Source organism: Dinoponera quadriceps, unplaced genomic scaffold (assembly GCF_001313825.1).
Source record: "Dinoponera quadriceps isolate SergipeBrazil2010 unplaced genomic scaffold, ASM131382v1 scaffold1070, whole genome shotgun sequence".
Classification (NCBI taxonomy): Eukaryota; Metazoa; Arthropoda; class Insecta; order Hymenoptera; family Formicidae; genus Dinoponera; species Dinoponera quadriceps.
In genome coordinates, this window is record NW_014555341.1 from 1,054,184 (window position 1) to 1,074,123 (window position 19,940).

Sequence of the window (19,940 nt, forward strand, 5' to 3'; positions counted from 1 at the left end):
ATATCCCCCGTGAGTATCCTCGAAAGGCCTTTCTTTACGATCGCGGGCGTCAAGATAAATAGGTCCTCCTTTTTATTTCGCTTGATATACCCGAGGCAGTTATTCGGCCGTCGGTGTATGTCGGATCGAACGCTCGGGTTGACTACGCTTTCGAAATTCTCCAAAGGATTCGGATTTTCGTCCAGCGCCCGCGAAAGGACCCAGGCTCTAAAGTATTATTTTCAGCAGATTCGAGGATATCGACGGATAATTTCATCCGGAACGCGTCGTGGCAAGACGGGGCAAATAGTGAATGATTTTTATAGTCGTCGATAATGTTAGGAACGAGAAACGTAAACGGATTTTTTGTCAGATAATGAATCGGGGGAAATATCTTGGGTAAAATCGCTATACTTATTTAATTAGCGTTATTTAGTCGGGGGTATATTTCATACTGCGGTTTAATCGAAGCGAATTCAGCGGCTTGAAAATGGAACGCCAAGGGGGAACGGAATTTTTTCGCGATAGCGCGGCCAATCTTCACGCGATCACTCGAAACTTACGCGAGCATTGCGCACTTTTCGCGATCCCACCCGCCGTGCGAATTATCACTTGTCCAATGATAACTCGCGACACTATTCGCCGGCGTCCTATCACGCGGGTATCTCCACTAATTGGGATTTCGCAGGATCGTAAGTTGGTCTGTGCCTAAAAAAGAAAAGAAAAAGAGAAACGCACGGCGGCACGGGAGAGGGCGTGGGTCCCAGCACGGTATGACGCGATAATGTGGTACGGACCCCGTTGAGATGGAGGGAGGGGGGCCGCGCGGGTGAGAAAAAGGCAAAAAGAGAGAATCGGACGCGAGGAATAAGAAGAAAAGAAACCGAAGGAGGTGACGGAGAGGGGAGAGAGAGGGGAACGGGTGGTCCTGCCACACTGACCTTGACTAGGCCCGAAGTTGAGGTGGGTTGAGGTGCTGCCGGGCCCTCTTGTCGCTCCCCCTCCCTCGTCTTCCCGCTCTCTTCCGAGATCCCTACCGCCTGCTCCCCGCGGCACTCCGTGCGCACCGACGGGCCCCACCGGGCCTGCCCTGTAGTTCTGCATTCGCAGACTCCTCCATCAAGGACATCACAAAAAGTACATTAGACGAAAACACGTTGCCATTATACCGCGGCGCACCGCGAGAGAGCGAAAACGCTACGTCTGCGCCGAGGCCGGTGTGCACCGACACTGCAGGCCCGACCGCCGCCATTCGGGCCCCCGCAACACCGTCGAAAAGGCCCACGGGCATCTCCCCTGTCCCTCTACGACTACGCCTGGATTAGGCCGCGCTCGTGACTGCGAGGCGTATTTTTGGTAGGAAATCAATGAGAAGGAAGCCGACTGGTCTGCGAGGCGAGTGTGATCTTCTCACACTTTTCTGGTCAGATTTCCGCGATTTAACGTGCACCACGCGATGTTGCATCGTATTTTGCTGATTAGAATAATTTAAGAAATTAAGGTAGAGACAATCGACGAGATAATACCGTTATTATGTTAGTGTGTGTATATTTTTTTTGAAGGGACGTGCTGTAATATGACGAATTAAAATCGTTAGTATTTTTTATAGGGAAAGGTTATATTTCTGAGATATAAAGTAGTAAACTATGGTATAAAAATGCACGACGAAGCCGAAATAAGATGTAAGAGAGATATCAAATAATGAATATAAGAGTCAGAAGTAACGGTTGTGCAAATTTGGTAGTCTCGATCAAAACAAGAGATTCACACGGTCAAGAAGGATATATGAATTCATCGTCAATAAAAATTACGAACACTCAATTATCGTCTGAAACGAAGAGGTCGTTCTTTTTGTTAAAACAAGTGAAAATGAAACGCCGTCGAATCTGACATATCCTGCTTGTCGAGATAGGAAACAGATGAAATCATTAGTATAATAAAAGAAGTTATTACGATAAGCATGTAGCGCCGTTAAACCACAGCCGGTGATTGTGCACTTAATTCATGAGCACAGAGAATCGTAAGGTGGCGAAACGCGCCTTAACTACCGCCTTTACTTCTGGCCCTCACGCTGCACCTCACCACTCACTCTCTCAAGATCAAGGTCAACTCTCGGGAGATGACTGGACTCTTTAAGCGACGTACCTTTTCTTCGTTACCCGTTACGTTTCTCACTCCGGCTCACATACCGTGGCCTGCTTGCGGAAACACTCGCGCGAGCAACAACGCGCGTAACGCCGGCTAAGGACTTTAGCACGCAATCTTGCGAACAAGACGATAACGTGGCAATCGCGAGTTGTAACGGAACGCATTATTGCGTTAAATTGCCTCTGAGTTCTGCGCGCCATCATTATCACAGTGAAAATTCTAATAATCATCACGATATTAAACTTAATTTGGCACTCACGGGTCAAATTGACCCAAGAGAAAAATGAAGACGCTATAGTTGTCAAGTCTTCAATTATTTCACACGCAAACATGGAATTCTTTTCTTAAAGCACGCAAAATTGTGCACTTCTTTCTTTGTCATGTAGAATCAATATAGCATTTTCTCTCTTGAACTATCTCCATTTTTAAGATATTTGCGACAAATTTATAAAATTTATCTATATTATACAATCAGAAATATAATATCTGTACATTATGCATAAGCACATTTATGAATATTTAAGTAAGGACATATAAAAAAAGGTTACTGGTTTTCATAGAACCATAGTGTCGAACTAAGCAATGAAAAGTACGGGTTATAGTTAATTATAGTTAATTATAACCGCGACGTAAACAACAATCTGGATATGTTCAGCAACATCTATTTAACAAAAATAATTGAGAGGTTTTGAATTATTCGTCATATTTTTAGTAGCTTTAATGATGTCAAAAATCAGCTAACTCTTCCTAAATTGCGAGATTTTATCAAAGAAGACATTTACAAACTAATGGGATTGCTTATTTTCGTCATATTAAAATGTATTAATTCTTCGTAAATAAACAACTAATCCTCGTTTCTTCTCGCAACTCTCTCGGATATAAGCGTGAGAGACATTTAGCGCTCGTTTGCAAATTCGAACGTGATTTATTAACAAATAATTTTCGCGACAAGCTCGATTACGGAGCACTACAGACGACTATGATGCCGAGAGTCTGATTCTCGCTTGAAGCTTTCTCCAAAGTAACTATTAAGTGCCAACAACGGCTGTGGCGTACCTAATCCCCGACGCACCTACACATGCTCCGTGCGCGATTTAACGGATTTATTATCTACCTCGATGTTATATTGTGCGTGGGCGGCCACCGTCGCGTCGACGTTACCTTCATGACGCAGCCTGATACAACTTTATGTTTCCGAGTGATTCGGTAAGCCTGTTCAACGCCAGCAACCAGTAAAGAGAAGCGTATAATTTATAATTTTGTGTTATCAACGTAATATGTTATAATTTACGAAGCATATCAAATGTAGCATACTTTGTTTCGAGTATGGACATCTTATATTCTCGTTTAAAAAAATTCGATACTGTGTCCGTACATGGAGAAAATATTATAGTAAAAATTATCAAAATTTAGTAATGCTGGACCATACCGGGATTAAGACCGAAATTATTATGTATGTTTTACTCTTTAATGATGTGTATAATAAAATACATCACTAAAGATTACAACATATATCATGATTTCAGTTATAACTCCGGTATGATGCAACAAATAAAAAATTGTGTGACAACTTTTACTACAATATTTTTTCCGTGTATATAAAATACAATAATATATCCTCTTTAAGTTTGACATTTTAATTATTTAAAGAATTAGAAATTACGCAGGCTAAGTATTTTTCCAGGATATTTACGCACACAATTTCGGTATGATACTAATCTTTTTTTTATGACGGTAATGGCAATTCCTTGTGGTTTCTTCGTATCTAGACATTAAAATCCCTCTTCGGAAAAAACATGAGCGTGGTGAAACGTGCAACGTCGCCTGGTGCGGGGCGAGGGTTAATTGTATTATTTAGAGGCAAAGTGATTTGTAGCGGGAGGAAACGGCGAGCAAACGAGTTTCCATATATGGCGGCGGGTTCACCTATATATCCGTAGTTCGTCCTGTGAAAGTCGTGCTGTGTACTCAACGTATTCTGCACCCACGTAGCATGATATCTGATCATTATCACGCAATATTTTAATGGCAAGTTTCTTTTGTCGTAAAATTTTCTGTAATGTAAATTTTGATAGGAGTGCTTCATTAGGAAGAACTCTGCAAAAAGTGGAGCAAATCCTCAAAGATGGACAAAAAAGGATATTCTTTCCCGTTGAGTTTGAAATGTAGACGTTGTTGCAATGGAATATTAATTCAGACTTCGTTACCATTTCGACGAATGAGAAATTTAAACTGCTCCAAATTTCCGTCCAGCTATCAATAGTGAAATTTGGCATCGTTAAAGCTCGTGTATTTTCGGTGATGAGGTCATAAACCTATTTTCCTCGCAGATATTTAAAGAGGAAATTTGTCTAAGAGGAAATTTCACTCACATTTCTAAAAAACATCCTCAAAAGATTTTTCACCAACAGTGAGATATTCTATATTTTATTCTGTCAGTACTCGCTAGATATTGGCGTCAAAGCGTAGCTTGCTTTCTGGTTAAATGGTTTCTGATACGAGCATCTAGAATTCATGAAATCGTACGATATTTATGGAGCGAGATAATCGATACTTGGTTTTTAGTCACACTCTTTAACTAGTTGAAAAATAATGTTTGTTCTTAAAAAGTCCATGACATATTTGTCACGTACAAGTTTAAACTTCTGTGTCGAGACACTAAGGTGTCTTTCACACGAAAATACATTTGTCATTTCGAGTATGTGAAATTGTCTTATATTCTTGCGGGAACAAAATTAGAATTGACACCATTTAAGTCTTTAAACGTGCCGCCGAATGCGTGGAAGGAAAATGTTCTAAAAATGTCAACAGACACATCTGCGCGTACAGAGCTGCATCGATCATCGCTTAAATTGTAGAAACTTTTAGATTTTTCTCTAGAAATTCACGTTCGATGCTTTTTTTTTCTTATCATTCAGAAAAGTGCCTCGAGCGATTGAGAAATTGAAAAACTCGTGTATTAATACTCGAAACTACTTTGAGAAGTTCCGTTTTCTAATTACTCCTTCTAATTACTACTACCAACGGACTTGCCGTGTGCAGTGAGATTGCCCACTGAAAATAAATCCAAACGGATTTCGCGCGCTCTTTCCCCGCAATGAAGCTGTCGAGTTTCGTGGTAGCGCGACAGCTCCGTTGACAAACGATATACTCGGGCCGCATTGTCAGACGGATCGATTGGCGCTCGTCAACCTGTAAATAGAATTGATAAAGCGTCCAGTCATTCCTGACGATAGGATGACTTTGCCGGCGTCATTACTAGTGGCATCGCGTGTGCGCGCTTCTGCGATGATACACTCGATGTTTCTCAGGCCATTGAAACGCGTTTCTCATTCAACTACGGTGATTCGATTATAGTATTCTGCGACTCGAACAGTCGGAGATGTAACGAAAATTTCTGCTTCCCACGGCGATGCATACTTCGGTGTCGCACGTGAGAATCATCTTCGATCTCGGTCGTTACCTACATTGTAAGATATTAGCTCGAACTCTCAGAATCTCACGCGCCTGCTTGGACGTAATCTCTCACATCTCAATTCAATTCATCCTTTATCTTGAGCGTCCGTTTTCGAATTAACGCGGCAGATGTTAGCTTTTCGGAAAGATACTCCCAGGTGCGCGTATTTTATTGTACGTTTAACGAGTCAAATATTACAAAAAGATACGTGAACGTACCCGTAGGCGTTACCCACGTTTCGGGCATAACTCACAGCAAGTCCTTGGCATTAAATATGTAAATGCCAGGCGATCGGCAACGCGGGCGTTTAATTCGTCGGTGAATTGCCAATCGCGCGGGCATCTCGTCAATTGGATTTCGAATGGCGTTCCATGAAATCATTGGCCGGTAATTAGGTTGCGCATAATGACGGCAGCCAGACAAACAAGGTTCGTTTGTGCGCAAGAGGCGGACGCGACGTTCGATTAAATTATTAAAGGTTGATTCGCATTTGTGCGTGTTCTGCAGGCTTCGTTTGCGCGGATGAATTTACGGCCGGTCGTTGAAGCGAACGAAAAAGATGAAGATATGACTCGGTCGGCGCACAAAAGCACTCGAAACGTGTAAAAATGAATTTGCCCTCAGAGAGAGAGAGAGAGAAAGAGAGAGAAAGAGAGAGTCTAACAATCGAGCGGATTTCGAGAGTCGTTTGATACCTGCTGCGCCATTTGCGATTAACACATCGTCAAGATAAATAAATATTTAAGCATCACGGAAGAATTGAAATTTGATCCCGGATAATTGTATTAACACATTAACGGCGGGCGATCTCGACGAAAGTATGATAGGTAGCGCGGCGGCCGCCCGCCTCGTTTTTCGGCCTAGAGCGGGCGATATTTTGTGTGATCATAAAAACTTTAAGGTACAGTCGAGCTAAATCGTATTTACTACGACTCCCGCCTTTAAGCAGCAGTCGAGCTAAATCGTAGTTACTACGACTCCCGCCTTTAAGCAGCAGTCGAGCTAAATCGTATTTACTACGACTCCCGCCTTTAAGCCGCAGTCGAGCTAAATCGTATTTACTACGACTTCCGCCTTTAAGCCGCAGTCGAGCTAAATCGTATTACTACGACTCCCGCCCTTAATGTGTTAATCTTAGAATGTATGAGATCACGCGCAAAAGCTCGCACAAACGCGCACATACACACACACACGCATATACACACATGTTCCTTATTGAATGTTATTTTAGTATACACTTGAATGTAATGCGTCATACGCAATTTATTTGCGTCATGCGCACTTCATTCGCGCAAGACGCATATACTTCGCTGAAAGTGTAAATAGGTAGTTTAGGCATTATCGTTATATAATCATGCGAGCGATATTATCAACCGTGATATTTAATCTCGTTCGCATTCCTTGAAACGCACTTTTCAAACTCATTGACATTCACAAAGTGGCTTTCCTGGCGGCGTGCGTGATAGTAACTTAAATGCTTTCGATTAAATCGATTTTTTTCTATCCATCCACAGCGGAAACATGCATGACGCTAACGGAAAAACGAAGAATAATGCATACGGACGTTTTATCTGAGTTTACTAACAATCGAAGCAATTTCCAACGGTGATATAGAATATTACAAGCTGACGACCGAGTGGGGAAGGGATGGGTAGGGGGGGAAAAACTAAAACCGATTAGAAAATCGGAGTTCCCGCTTACGCAACGCGAGTGTTAACGGCAATTGGTGCTCGTACGTGTACGCAATCGTCGTCGTCGTGCGTACATAACACGTACTTATGTGTACGCACAGCGGTTCGGGCATGTACGGTACTTACATGCCAATGACTGTAAACACCCGGAGCGATTGCCGAAGTAATTTGTACGGAGCGCATGTTCGGATACGCGCCGCTTACACTCCAACAGATGTCGAACAGAGCCCAGGTATTCGAGAATTCCGGGCCGATTTCTCGCCTATATCTTGGCTTTTACTTCGCCGTGCCACCAGTAATAACATTATTATCCGGCGTATCGGCGCGCCGTCACTTTGTGGGTGCCGAGAAATTGAAAGGAAATGGCGTAAACCTGTAACCTGCACGAACGAATGCTTGCCGTTACGTGTCTCGCCTTTCCTCCTTTTGCGTGATTTTTCGCGCGACAGAAGTTTTGCCGATACGTGTCGCGCGGTAACACACCGCGGTATGTCGATATGCTTCCCGATATATCGGACGATTTATTTAGTTCGTAATGAAAACGTTCCCGGGGCTACAAATTAAAGAGGCACGTTTCGACGAAATGAAATTTGATTAAGTGGGCATTCGAGTTATGCTAGGGAACGCGTTTACCTCGTTATACCGCCGGGACCAGTTCGAAGTAGTTGCCGTTTATCAGACCGTTCCATTTCGACGAGGAGTTGTAACTTCGACACGGACGCTAACCTGTATTCCACGGGGGAAACTTCAGTGGTGATTAGGGACTCCAAACGTGAGGTGTAGAGTATGAAGTGACAGATAAGGCTTCCTGTCTCACAAGATACGAGACAAATTTTTGGTGGTTCTCATCGGGTCATAACGCCCAACGTCTTTCAATCGCTCTCGAAAGAGTTTCGACTCCACCCCGGTAATTATCTGACAAATAATTAAATATCAATTCCACAATCATTATAAACGTAACAGCCATCGTTCTATTGTTCTCGAATATCTGTGTCGAAGAAAGTAAGGAGAGACCAGGCTTCCTTCGACGGGAGTGGTAGAACCCGATCGCAAGATCGCGGGTCAACCGGACTCCTTAGCCGGCGATATTTCTAAATCTAATCAACGTGATATATACTCGCGGGCAAACCTCTTAAGGGCCCCCATCTCCTCGAATATCCCAACAGAGGTTGTACCTGAGCATTTACGTATGCGCCGCAATAATGCGTGTGCGCGATACACCCACGCGTTTAGTGTGTGAGCGGCAGAGCAACAGCAGCGGCTGCGGCGGCAGTTCACGACTACGCTTTTGTGTGAAGCATGGAGGTGAGATCGGTACTCCGAGGGCTATAAAAAGAGAAAGCTGGACGGTATTCCACTACGCGCACGTATCTAGGTACCTTTCGTGCACGCACGCGTACCTGCAACATAGGTGTAGCCGGTGCGCCAGGTGGCCGCCAGGTAAACGCGGCTGTAAAACGCACGGCGCGCTTCAATTTCTAAGCGATCTTGATTCTCACTCTTCAGATATGTCTACATTTTCCGATCTGACCATAAATAATATATTATAATTCAGTAGCGCCACGACAACAAAGTTTTAAATTTTAACTTGACAAACACGCCGAAGGAGGATCTGCCGAGCAAGGGAAAGAGGGGTAAGATGACGATCTTAAGGTTTGCCGATTGTCTCTCATTTTTCTAGTAACGTAACAATGATTATCAACATTTTCTTGAGTAATTAAAGCTTTGCGTATTGTAATGTGTAACTGTGTAACCTGAAAGAAATATATAAATAAATAAAATTTGAATTGAAATTTTTCGAGAATGTGTCCAATTCGTCATCTTGCCCACCCATCTTGCGCTTGCAGATTATGGTTGAATTGTTAATTCGTCTGCATGCGGATATATAAAATCGAGATTCGATTTCAAGAAGTCTCCCTCGTAGACGCGGCGCGTTCCTTGGCAATTCGTGCGTTCAGGTCGCGTTTATTCTCTCGAATCTACGAAATTGTCCCCATTAGCGACGTGCGCGCCCGATGCACGAACCGTGGTATGAGCGTGTGAGAGAAGGCGGTTGTAAATCGCACGACACGTTTATTTCTAAGAGCATGCACACGTCGCTTTTAACAGACCGGTATAGCGTGCGCCTAGAGCGACGACCAACGTAATTATCGGGCCGACTCCCGTCTCTCTCCTTCTACCTCCGCCACTCTCCCGATCCCGTATTGCATTATCTACGATACAACGCCGCACCGAGATCATGAATCTGTACATACGACGTAACGTTGACCCACAAATTAAACGAATCAGGTAATCACAGTATTATGCATGGTATTATGCTTCTTAATTTAATACACTCGCCGGCAATATTCCTCCTGACGTTTTTGCGTGCTCATTACTTTACACTTGTCATGCGCGAACGCCCCTGGAATTCGTTGAATTTTCTGAATAAATGAAATATTCCTCCAGCTTTCCCCCATTTGCGCGTATACACCGGAGCGGGGGTAGGTATGAGGTATTTTTCTGGATGGAGGAGTCACAATGCGATCCAGTATTTTCATTTGCGTTCCCGTTTCATTTACATCACAATGCTGGTCGCTGGTCCGCACGCGGGACGCGACCAGGGATCAACGATCTTCTTTAATTTCATCGTCGTAACGATAATCGAGCTCTGATCGCATCTCCGATTACAGTTTCGACGTGTATTGCCGCGACTCGAGTTACTCTATCTCTGAAGTAACCGAGTCCTCGGGCAGTTGTCGGTCGTCCTTAATCGTTCGATTGGATCTAATTCGCCTTCATGACTATCTGTGTCGTCGTCTTCGTTGTCGGTTCAAGGCCATCGCACATTGAGGCGCGTCTAATTCGCCTCTTTCCTCGCGGCGTATCCTTTAATCGAGCCGCGAGTAAACTGATAATTGTACGACGGGCCCGGCGATATACCACGTGAATTCTCCTGATCTTATCGCCCGCCTGCCAAAACTTTCGAGAGAGGATGCTCAGGTGTCCGCCATCTGCTGTCTATCCGCCGGCCTACGGCGAACTTAGCACCTTACGTACTCGCGCGCTCACCATTAGGAAAAGTTTACTAGCCGTTCCTCCGGCCTGCATTGTTTCTCTTTATAGTAACCCGAGAAGACTCGGCCGTTATAAATATCGCGGCGGACTCCGGCTATTGCGATATAAAAAGAAAATCGCGTGCAAAGTCGGGAATATTTAAAAAAAAACACACGCACACACACACACACACACATCACGTTCTATTTTTTGCGGTCTGATCTTTCGCAAATGGTTAGAGACCGTTATTCCGAGAGTGGGAAATTTTCTCCCGATTACCGTGGATATCGTTAACGACGCCGGCGAATATGCGGCGAGATTAAGAAAATAAGTACGGCCGTCGATATCGGGTCAAACTTTACCGCTTCCAATTTCCAATATCTTTCCTTCTTAGTTGCGAGTATCACTTCTTTCGCGTCCGCTCTTACGGCCGCGGGTAATAAAAGGTTCTGATATCGGACGGATATTGGAGGCTAGGTGTTTTCCTCGTGGTGTGAAAAAACTTAGGGTGCGCCGGGACATTCGCGCATTATCGGTCGCCAGCAGCACGCGGCCGGTTCGAAAGGAATAATTCCAGGTTCTCGATAGCGATCGTCCGCTAATTTGCCGCAATAGAGAACAATTTGCGGCTCGACCTTTTTCTCGTGCCGCGGCGCCCGCGTGTTGCTGCAGCTGCGAGCGAGCGTCACGAAAGTGCGCGGGTACGCCCGATCTCGTGCTCTGGAAAAACTCGAAGCAGCACGCGTCGTAGGGCCAGGCCGGATTCTAAATCTGCCGCGAGCGCTTCGTCAAAGCGGCCTACATTTCCGGAGGCAACGACGGCGAGAGAGAGAGAGAGAGAGAAGAGGGGTGATGCAATCGCGAGAAAAGCGAAGCAGGTGCAGGTACGCGCTAACAATGTGACCGAATAGCATATGCAACGGGAGACGAACGAGCTCGTTAGTTTTGGCCGGCCCGTTCCTCGAAGTAGCAAGCGCGTTGCCAATTGTTAAATCAAAGTAAAAGTAAGTACGAGGTTTCGGAAAGAGAGAGAGAGAGAGAGGGAAAGAGCCATGCACAATATTCGAAACAACTACTGGAATTCTCTATTTGGTTTTTATTCGTTCGCGTTTATGTGAATTATATTGTAGCGTGGGTCTGATAATGACGGGAAACCGTAATTCCATTTTGATTACCCCGCAGTATCTCCCCGGGTACTCACGGCGGACATTCCGGCGTGCTCAAGTGGTACGCTACCAGTAAATCTTATCGCGTTATAATACCCGGCATCTCGCTTAATGTGCGCATTGTGCACAACGCGGCCGGCGTGCGGCAACGAAAATACCAGCGGAAATACCAAGACGCTGGAATAATTAAAGCGGGAAACGTAACAGCGCCCGAGAGAAGCGCGCGCGCGTCGAGCTCGTGAAGCAACGACTTTCGGCTCCGTATATTTAGAGCACCATCGATTCTTTCTGAAAAGAGACGTCCTGCCTCGACGACAGCGTCCATTATTCAAATCGAGCGTTGCAGAAGCCGATCCGAGGCGCTCTTAAACGGAGAACATTGACGATTCGTTTGCGGCCCGAAATGAGAAGGAAGCGTCTCATTATTCGCGAGGAGATTGCAACGATGGGATACGCTATTTTTGTCCCATTCGCGCGGAAATTCAGTTCACGTTATTGAGAAATTGACGCGACTTTCTTAGCCAGCATTTGAAAAATCCGACCTCATAAACGCTGCATGCATAAACGATGACACAACCCGCTTGCTGTCATTCTTATTTATTTCTAGCAGATGCAAAACATGTTTACTTTGCTACTAAGAGGTTTCAATAACAGCTTAGAAAGACCGTTTGTTTCGGACCTTTCAATTTTGACGCGTTGATTCATCGTAAATTCGTAACTCGATTCGATCGTTTAATCATCAAAGAGATATTTTATCTGAGCTTATTTCAGAAAGAGAGAGAGAGAGAGAGAGGATTATATTTCGTTAGCGAAGTAAATTATTTGAAACTGATACAGACAAGACTGAATTACAGACATCTGGTGAAGTTTCATGTTTTTAGAGTATTGTTTTCAGGTATCACCGTTCGTCGGTAAAACAGAAGGTGGTACATTTTCGTTACTAATCGAGGGACGGTTGAGTCATAATCTATAGTCGCTACAAGTACCTACAGTTACATCAAAGATTCCGGTTATCCCACCAGGATAACGTTTCAACTGAAGATTTTGCAAAGTGACCTTCCCAAGGATAGTTATCCAGAGATAATTATCCAAAGATCAGATGATATACAAAGTAATAGTGCACAGCTCAACCTGACATTGCGGACACCTCACGTGTTTTTTTGACACGTGACTATCGCACTACGTTATATGAGCCGGCGCATAGTTTTCGTACAAGATCGTACCCGGGTTATTTGACCCGCCACTCGATCTTCGCCTCCTGTGAATTGCGTCACTGTAAAATAATCGATAAATTTCGTTCTCGGCAATATGTTCAACCTGTCAGGACGGGCGCTACATTTTTGTAGCCTTAGTCCGAGGTATTTTTAATTTAGAATTCAAGTTAAACATTTCGATGAAGTCAGTTACATATTTATCAATTTAATTTGAATAGTAAAATGTTAGAAACATTCTGAGCAAAGTCTTTCAAGATAATTGTTGTTATTACTGTGTCACGACTGTACGTCACGACAATATATATTTGAATTAGAATATGTTATTTGAAATATCGATTAACAGAGTTTCATCTAAGAAACTGTAAGAACTTAACCGTTCATAGATATCTCCCGATTCCTTAAAATAAAAAAAATATGCATTAGCAACCTCAACGAAATTTTATAAATCCATCAATGTTATTCGTACCGAGCTTACTGCCAATAGAGCATTCAAAACAATTCTGAGAAATACAACTTGTAAGAGTTGAGCAAAAATAATTACGAAACGCTGAAATAAACTGTCACTTCTAAAACTACATTCGTTGCAAATCTTTAGCATAGTTTAGAAGAAATTTTCAAAATTTTTTTAATATGATGTAGGAATATTTGAAGGAACAAGTTAAATAGCACGCGAAAGAATTTCTATTCGTTTAACGCGAACCAGGTACAGATAGCGAGAAAATTCAGGTCTCAACAAACACGACATCTAAGGTGACCAGTGTCACTTGGCACGCAAATCGACTCGTCGAACCTGAAGACGTCGGCGGCGCAATCTATTGCGGCTAACTCCCGTCACCCGGAAAATTTCCCGGTTTCTGAGTCTCGCGAGGAAAATTACGATGAATCGACGTTACCCGTTTCGTTGGCAGAGTTTTCGGTGTGGCGGCCGCCGTTTTATTTATAGCGGAGGAGGTCGCGGTGCGTTCCAAAAGCTCCTCGACTCACCAGTAGCACCAGCACATCCACACCGAGCTCATCTCGCACCAGATTCCAGAAATCGTCGTTTACCGATAGATCGGACTTGTCGGAAGAAAAATTTTTCTCGAAAATCGCGAGTCCACCTCGCCGATGTGATAGCTCGAGTTCGCGACCGATACATTGTCTGGATTGAGATTCTGCAGCTCTCTGGAAAACAAACACGTGACTTACTGGTACCGTCGCGGCTGGGTTGAAAGTGATTGATTTAATATTGATATAGTGTAGTTGGAAACTTTGTGTCGCGACTTTGTGTCGCGAAAAATGTGTCTTAGTTTACTGACAAGTAAATTGATCGAAGGCCTTGCAGGTGTGTAAAATACAGCGATTAATCATCATATCTTAAGGGATTAACGTTTCTCGTGATTGTTTACTGGATTGCGCCAATTTTACAACTGGATTTCTAGATCTTTGAAGATTACTAGAAGCTAAAATAATTTATCATGAATTCACGACGCCATTTTCAACATTGTTCTATTCGTCAAAGCAATTTTGTATATTGTATATAATAAAAATAAAAACAAATGAGTTATTTTAATCTAATCTCGTATTCTGCACTTCAAGCAATTAATAATATTTATTGTGAAAAGTTCATCTGTTCAGCATAAGATGTAATCGTTGAATGATATCTATAATTGATAATTTGCATTCAATTCCCACGCTAAAAGTTATAATGATGAGTCAAGGTCAGGGTTAAAGATTTATGTGTCTGATATATTCCTGAGAACGTCAGAGACTGTTACACTTACGTGTCGGCATTGATCCAAAGATTGAACGATATACGGACCAACACATCAATCTCCGGTTTTCACGAGACAGAGAATCTAGATATTACTCATTTTCTCAAAGGTAATGTCACTCAATGAGACCAAATATGTATGGAACTGCATTATGAAATAACTTCACTCAGACTCTAAAATATCAAACACAATTTCTTTTACTAAATCTTGATACATTTTCAAGAAGAACAACTTGTAACATTACGTGTGGATCATTCTGTACGAAATAAAATTCTTGCCAAATCCAGTAAACAAGCTCAGAAACAACGAATCTTCAATTAGCTATTGCAGAGAAGTGCTTACAATCAGTCATTGCAACAAAAGACAGCTTTGTTCCTAGAATCTTCCTTAAGTGTCTGAATCACGGTTCGCTGCCATTTCGATGCATCTCTTCCACGTAAAATGCGTGCATGGTGTGGATCAGTGTTGGGCTAACTAAGAGAAAACAAACGTTAGGACGTGATGAACGCGATTTCGAGTCTGGGCTCGACGTACTTTGCGCCGGAAGTCAATGGACTCGCGAAGCTGACGAAAACTGATCCAGTCAACCGGATACGTCGGATACACACGTGGCAGATCGGTTTTTCCCTCCAGTGTCAACGAGCGTCCATAGCTTTGGTTGATCTTCATTTCCTGTCCGATTCGCCAATTACCGTCCTATAACATGGCACACATGCGGGGACCACCGAGACGAGATCATTACAAGCCTTTTGGGAGAAGCCGGATGAATCGTAGGGTAAACGTTTTTATAATATTACCTATTGCTGTTTTTTTAACGGGAACGTGATGGAACGCTGAATTCCGCGCGTCGAGTCGGTCGAGTCTATTTCCAGGAGGAGAAGTGAGGAGATATTAATGTGCTGCTGAAAATTTTTCTCAAAATAGCCGTTCTGTCCTTCGATTGCCGAAAAAGTCGTCTTTGTAATCGCGATAACTGCCAAGCGCGACAGATATCTCGTGTCTGGAAAATAACGAGGTCAGAGCATTCAGTGGTCGATGGACCGATGATTACGGCACCTGTTTTAGCACAGATGTATTAAGGCACGACTTCGTGGCGATAAAACAGAGATCACGCGAATAAAAACGGGTCGACATCGTCCAAAGACGCGTTTTATTTCAATAGCTGTAACATTTGCATTGGCGAAATGCCATTTATTGGTAAGATTGCACTATAGATACGTACGTATAAAAGCGAGTTCCAATTCGATCGGTTTGCGTCCGCTAGCTGTATCGCGAGCATGCGCGCTTCGTCTCTGCAAGCACAATGCTCTTAAATTTTATTTTTGCATAGCGCCACGTGACCGCGATGAAAGGAGCTGCCGTCACGCTCGTATAGTTCGTCGATCATTTATTTACGAATTACGACTTGAGATCAGAGCTGTTGCCCTCGGATACCTACAAGATACTCTCCAGATTTAACACGCTTGCTTTCATCCGCTGAAACATCGAGCGAGATTTGGAGTATATTTTTTCTGAAAAAAAAAAGACTAATAAGAAATTCAAAATTCGAGATCTAGATTCTTTGAGAAATACGCATACGGAGAGAAATGAAGAGATTACAAGAAACAGAAAATAATAATGGAAAACGAACTTTTTATGCGTAAAAGTGTCGGTGAGTTTTGTGAGAGAAGAGCGCAAAGTGGTATTCGCGATAAGCGAATAAAGCTGACTGCTTTAAGCTGACTGCAATTTAGGCTGCGAGGCGAAAGGCAGCGAGCCGCAAGGGGAGGAAAGCAGCACGCGCACGCACCCTGCGTGACCTACATGGATGACCCAGATTTCAGCTATGTAACTGATTGCTGAAAATAGTGAAATTTTTCGCTTACTTCGTTTTTAACGAGGAAACTCGAGTGTTATTTCCGTCTCGCCGCCGCCATTAAAAGACAATACACCGTGTCGAATCACAGGACATAAAGCGACCCAATAAAATTGGGGACGCGTGTGAATATTGCCGCTCGGAATCATTAACATTTGCACAGCTCTTCATAGTAAAGTTCCAAATAGGAGCGACAATGTTGATTCGGAATCTATTGTCGATGACTGTCGGAACGATAAAGTATCTTTATCGCTGAACAATATTACAATGTAGAGTACCCGCGATACAGAGGGTGCCGTTGGTCGGCACCTCTTTCGAGATAAGAGTGGCTACTTTTTTATCTGCAATCCCCGCGATGCTTATGACATATGGGACACTCATATACGAGCGCGACCCGAATAAAAATGGATCAGCTTGAAGAAGGAATTAAACGCTGTCTCGTTTTAACACGCTGCCGACGATAATAAGAGCAGCCAACTGGGCAACATATTGAAGAGAGCAAGACCGAGCTAGATAAGAGCTCCCTAGGTGTTACTCATCGTGACGGTACTATCGAACACGGTTAGTCTCTCAGATAAATATGTTCTTCCGTCGTTCTCCACACTGGGGAAACTGTCCCTGCAATTCCGATTTCCAAACGACGCGAGAAGGGACGCGTCGATCGAGTTTATGTTTTCACCGACTTCGTCGCCCATCGCGTTGCATCGGATCGTGCTCGGCCACGTGTGTAAACGCGAAGGGGAACTCGAAATTGTAACACGCCCCGCGGAGGAAATGAGTTTTCCCTCGCGTTTTCCGATTCAGCCCAGGCTGCTGCTCCTCGGCTGCTGCCATACCACGCGGTCGCCGGTTCTATATCTGTATAGGGGAAAAACGCGTATACCGGGTGGTTGATAGGACACGTTGCTGTCAGGGTGCAGTGGCCTGGCGTTATCGTGCGCGTCGCATCGGGTGGTTTGCGGAGGAGGACGCGGCGGAGCCGGGGCGCCCCGCGGATCGATATAGTCACGGGGGTGTCGTCCGACATCCGCGCTGGCGCCCGCGCGCGGACGAGTCGCAAAACGTACTATTGCCGGAGTACCGGCGACCCGGCCAGGAGTGCGATTCGCGAGGACCACGTAGTGTCAGTGCGCGCAGGCACCGCCGACCAATCGCTCTCGCGGACTCCGCGTCGCGACCGTCGTTGCGAAGGCCCGACGCAGGGGTGAAAGCTCGCGTGTCGTGGTTACGCGCGATGCCACGCACGCGAACCACCAACGCCTCGGGAACGATGTTTCGTTTGCGGTGCGATCGCAGGAACCCTTCGACATTCACGAGATACGAATTTTGCCCCCTTTGAATCGTCGCCCGAAAGCGTTCTGTGATATATTGGAGTGCTAGTATAGGACGCGGTTTTACGTGCGCTCAAGGTGCTCTCAGAACCCCTGAAACGGAAAATAGTCGCTTATATCGAGGAGGAAAAAAGGCTTTCCAAAGTGAACGGGTGATCCATTCGGTGCTTGCATGGGGTCTTCTTGGTGTGGAGGAGAGTTCATGTATGGGGGTGAGAGGAGAGAGAGAGGGAGAATGTCGAGATTAAGGAGAATAGCAGAGGAATAATAGAGCGGATAGGACATACGCAGATAGAAGTTAATAAGACCGACGCTATTTGTCGATCGGTTGGCGAGCTGGAACGTGGAAACTGTACTCGAGGTTGCACGATGTCGTTGACCTGCTTCCAGGCGCCACGGTGCTGCGGTGTACCATCGGTTTAGCGGCTCGGTGTAGGTCGCGATGAAGAGTTTTGATTTGTCGAGCTCGAGGTGGATTTTATTTCATCAGTTTAATTGATCTTTTATATCGGTCGCGCCCCGTCGATATTTTCCGAGATTCTTCCCGAAGATTAACGCTTGAGAAGTAATGGCCAGCTCGAAAAATCTTATTGATCCACAAAGCGATCGGTGTTTTGGCCCAATTCGTCTCGCACAGTATGATCGTGAAAAGAGGAAGCTCTGAATGCAGAAAAAGAATGTACAGATGTTAGGCTCGCAATGGCTGTTATTCGTGTTTGTTTAGCTGAAAGTTAAACTCGCTGAGAAAGGGTGCGTAGTACCGGGTATTAATATCAACGTGCAGCACGATACGCAATTAAAGTCGCTTAAGCTAATTAAGATGTAGATTTCGCGATATTTTTCAGGTTTATAGAACAGGTCTGTCTCCATCGTTTCTGCTTTTATTCTCACTCTGAAGTGAATGTTCTTTCTTCGTGATTTTTCAGTCGGGGAGAAAGAATCTTTGATTAACTACATACTAATTCGCTAATACCTTCATTTCGAGAGCACAGTGTCGAGATTTCAATCGGAAAACAAATTCGGCGAACGGATTCCTAAGAGGGTCAACAGTATCGATTGTCCCAGAATGAAGTTGATAATTCAAGAGTCGATTTCGTTTCCTCGAGTTGCTGCACTTTCGTTTGACATGTGAGGCCAATGACGATGCCATTTGCGAGGGTTATTTTTACGGTGGATTAATTAATTACCTTGATAGACGTGGTGATCAGGGAGTTGCGTGACGATGCCAGTAGACACATAATTCTTTTGCGGGGTCACTTTGCTACTCCAATCTAATTTCTACCTTTCCATTCTTATTACACGTCAGGGTTTTTTGCCAAAGGTGATGAGAGGCCGATAAATGGAAGCCGTGAAAGCCTCTCTTTGATATATTATAGAAAAATTGCCTTCGCGATGACGTCACTTATATTTACCAGGAATTAAATTTTTAATTCCTCTTTGCACCTTATTGCACGTCATAATCAGATTATCGAAAAAATTGTACACTTTCTTTCAACTACATTTCTGCTTCGACAAAATTTTAATTTTTATCTTAGCACGTAGATGCGCAACAAACTTTTCTTGGAAAGTTTTCCATCATCAAGTTTGCCGTTTGAATGTTGCCGAAGAAAATTAATCCGTCCTTTAACGAAAAAGAAAATCATTCTTTTTGATTACTTCAGTATAATTCTTAGAGATATAAATAATAAATTTTTTCTTTTTTGCGTAATCGGGATTTTTTGATAAATTAATATTGGAAAAATGTAAGTTTTCTACATACGAGGCGTGTAAATAGTCGATTTACGTAAATAGCGCCGTTGAAGGCCATCTCTGATCTTCTTTACCTCAAGGATTGTTCAACAACGAGGACAATCAGTTGAAAGTTTGTCGTCAAAGCTGCCGACAAACAAGTCAGATAAAATAGAGCATTATCAATTGCGAAATTTAGTCAATTAGAGAAGTTAGCATTGTACTATGAAAAGATCTATCCTTATCTTTTGCATGATACTTCTCAAGTTCTGCATAAGTTTCAGAGTGACAAGCAAATTTGTATATAAATGAAAATTATATTTCTCCTGTTTATTATCGATTTTTCCTTTGGATGAATAAAATAATATTGTTAAAAAATTTGTCTCTTATTAGAGATGGAATGTAGTTTAAAAATTTTTTGAGATAGAGAGAGAAAGAAGGATAGAGAAATATTTTCGCTTGTCTTATTGATGAAAATCATATCGTTGGACAAGTATCGGTTGTTTCTGAATTATTTAATTCCAACAACACCCCATCAATGTTCCCGGTAGTTTACCTTTTCGAAAATGAAAAATGAAAAA

General features: G+C 43.6%; 1 protein-coding gene and 1 long non-coding RNA gene across 18 annotated transcripts in view; one reads left to right on the forward strand and one right to left on the reverse strand.

Annotated features, from left to right (window-relative positions):
• LOC106743884 (voltage-dependent L-type calcium channel subunit beta-2) overlaps positions 1–19,940 on the forward strand; it is a 94,192-nt gene that overhangs the window by 52,837 nt on the left and 21,415 nt on the right. For 2 of the 17 annotated variants that reach the window (XM_014618124.1, XM_014618132.1), the window contains exon 1: positions 15,132–15,220. The exons of 10 other annotated variants lie outside the window; for them this stretch is intronic. In XM_014618124.1, the coding sequence (XP_014473610.1) occupies positions 15,149–15,220 (72 nt within the window). In that variant the 5' untranslated portion in view covers positions 15,132–15,148. Of the gene's footprint in view, positions 1–15,131; positions 15,221–17,423; positions 18,064–19,940 lie in introns of those variants that run through there. 5 more of the 17 variants (XM_014618128.1, XM_014618129.1, XM_014618130.1 and 2 more) reach the window with 5 other exon arrangements.
• On the reverse strand, positions 12,258–15,774 carry LOC106743887. Its single transcript, XR_001374403.1, has 4 exons — positions 15,668–15,774; positions 15,243–15,445; positions 14,788–15,141; positions 12,258–13,855 (listed from the first exon to the last, which is right to left on the reverse strand). It is a non-coding gene; the product is annotated as an uncharacterized LOC106743887 (long non-coding RNA).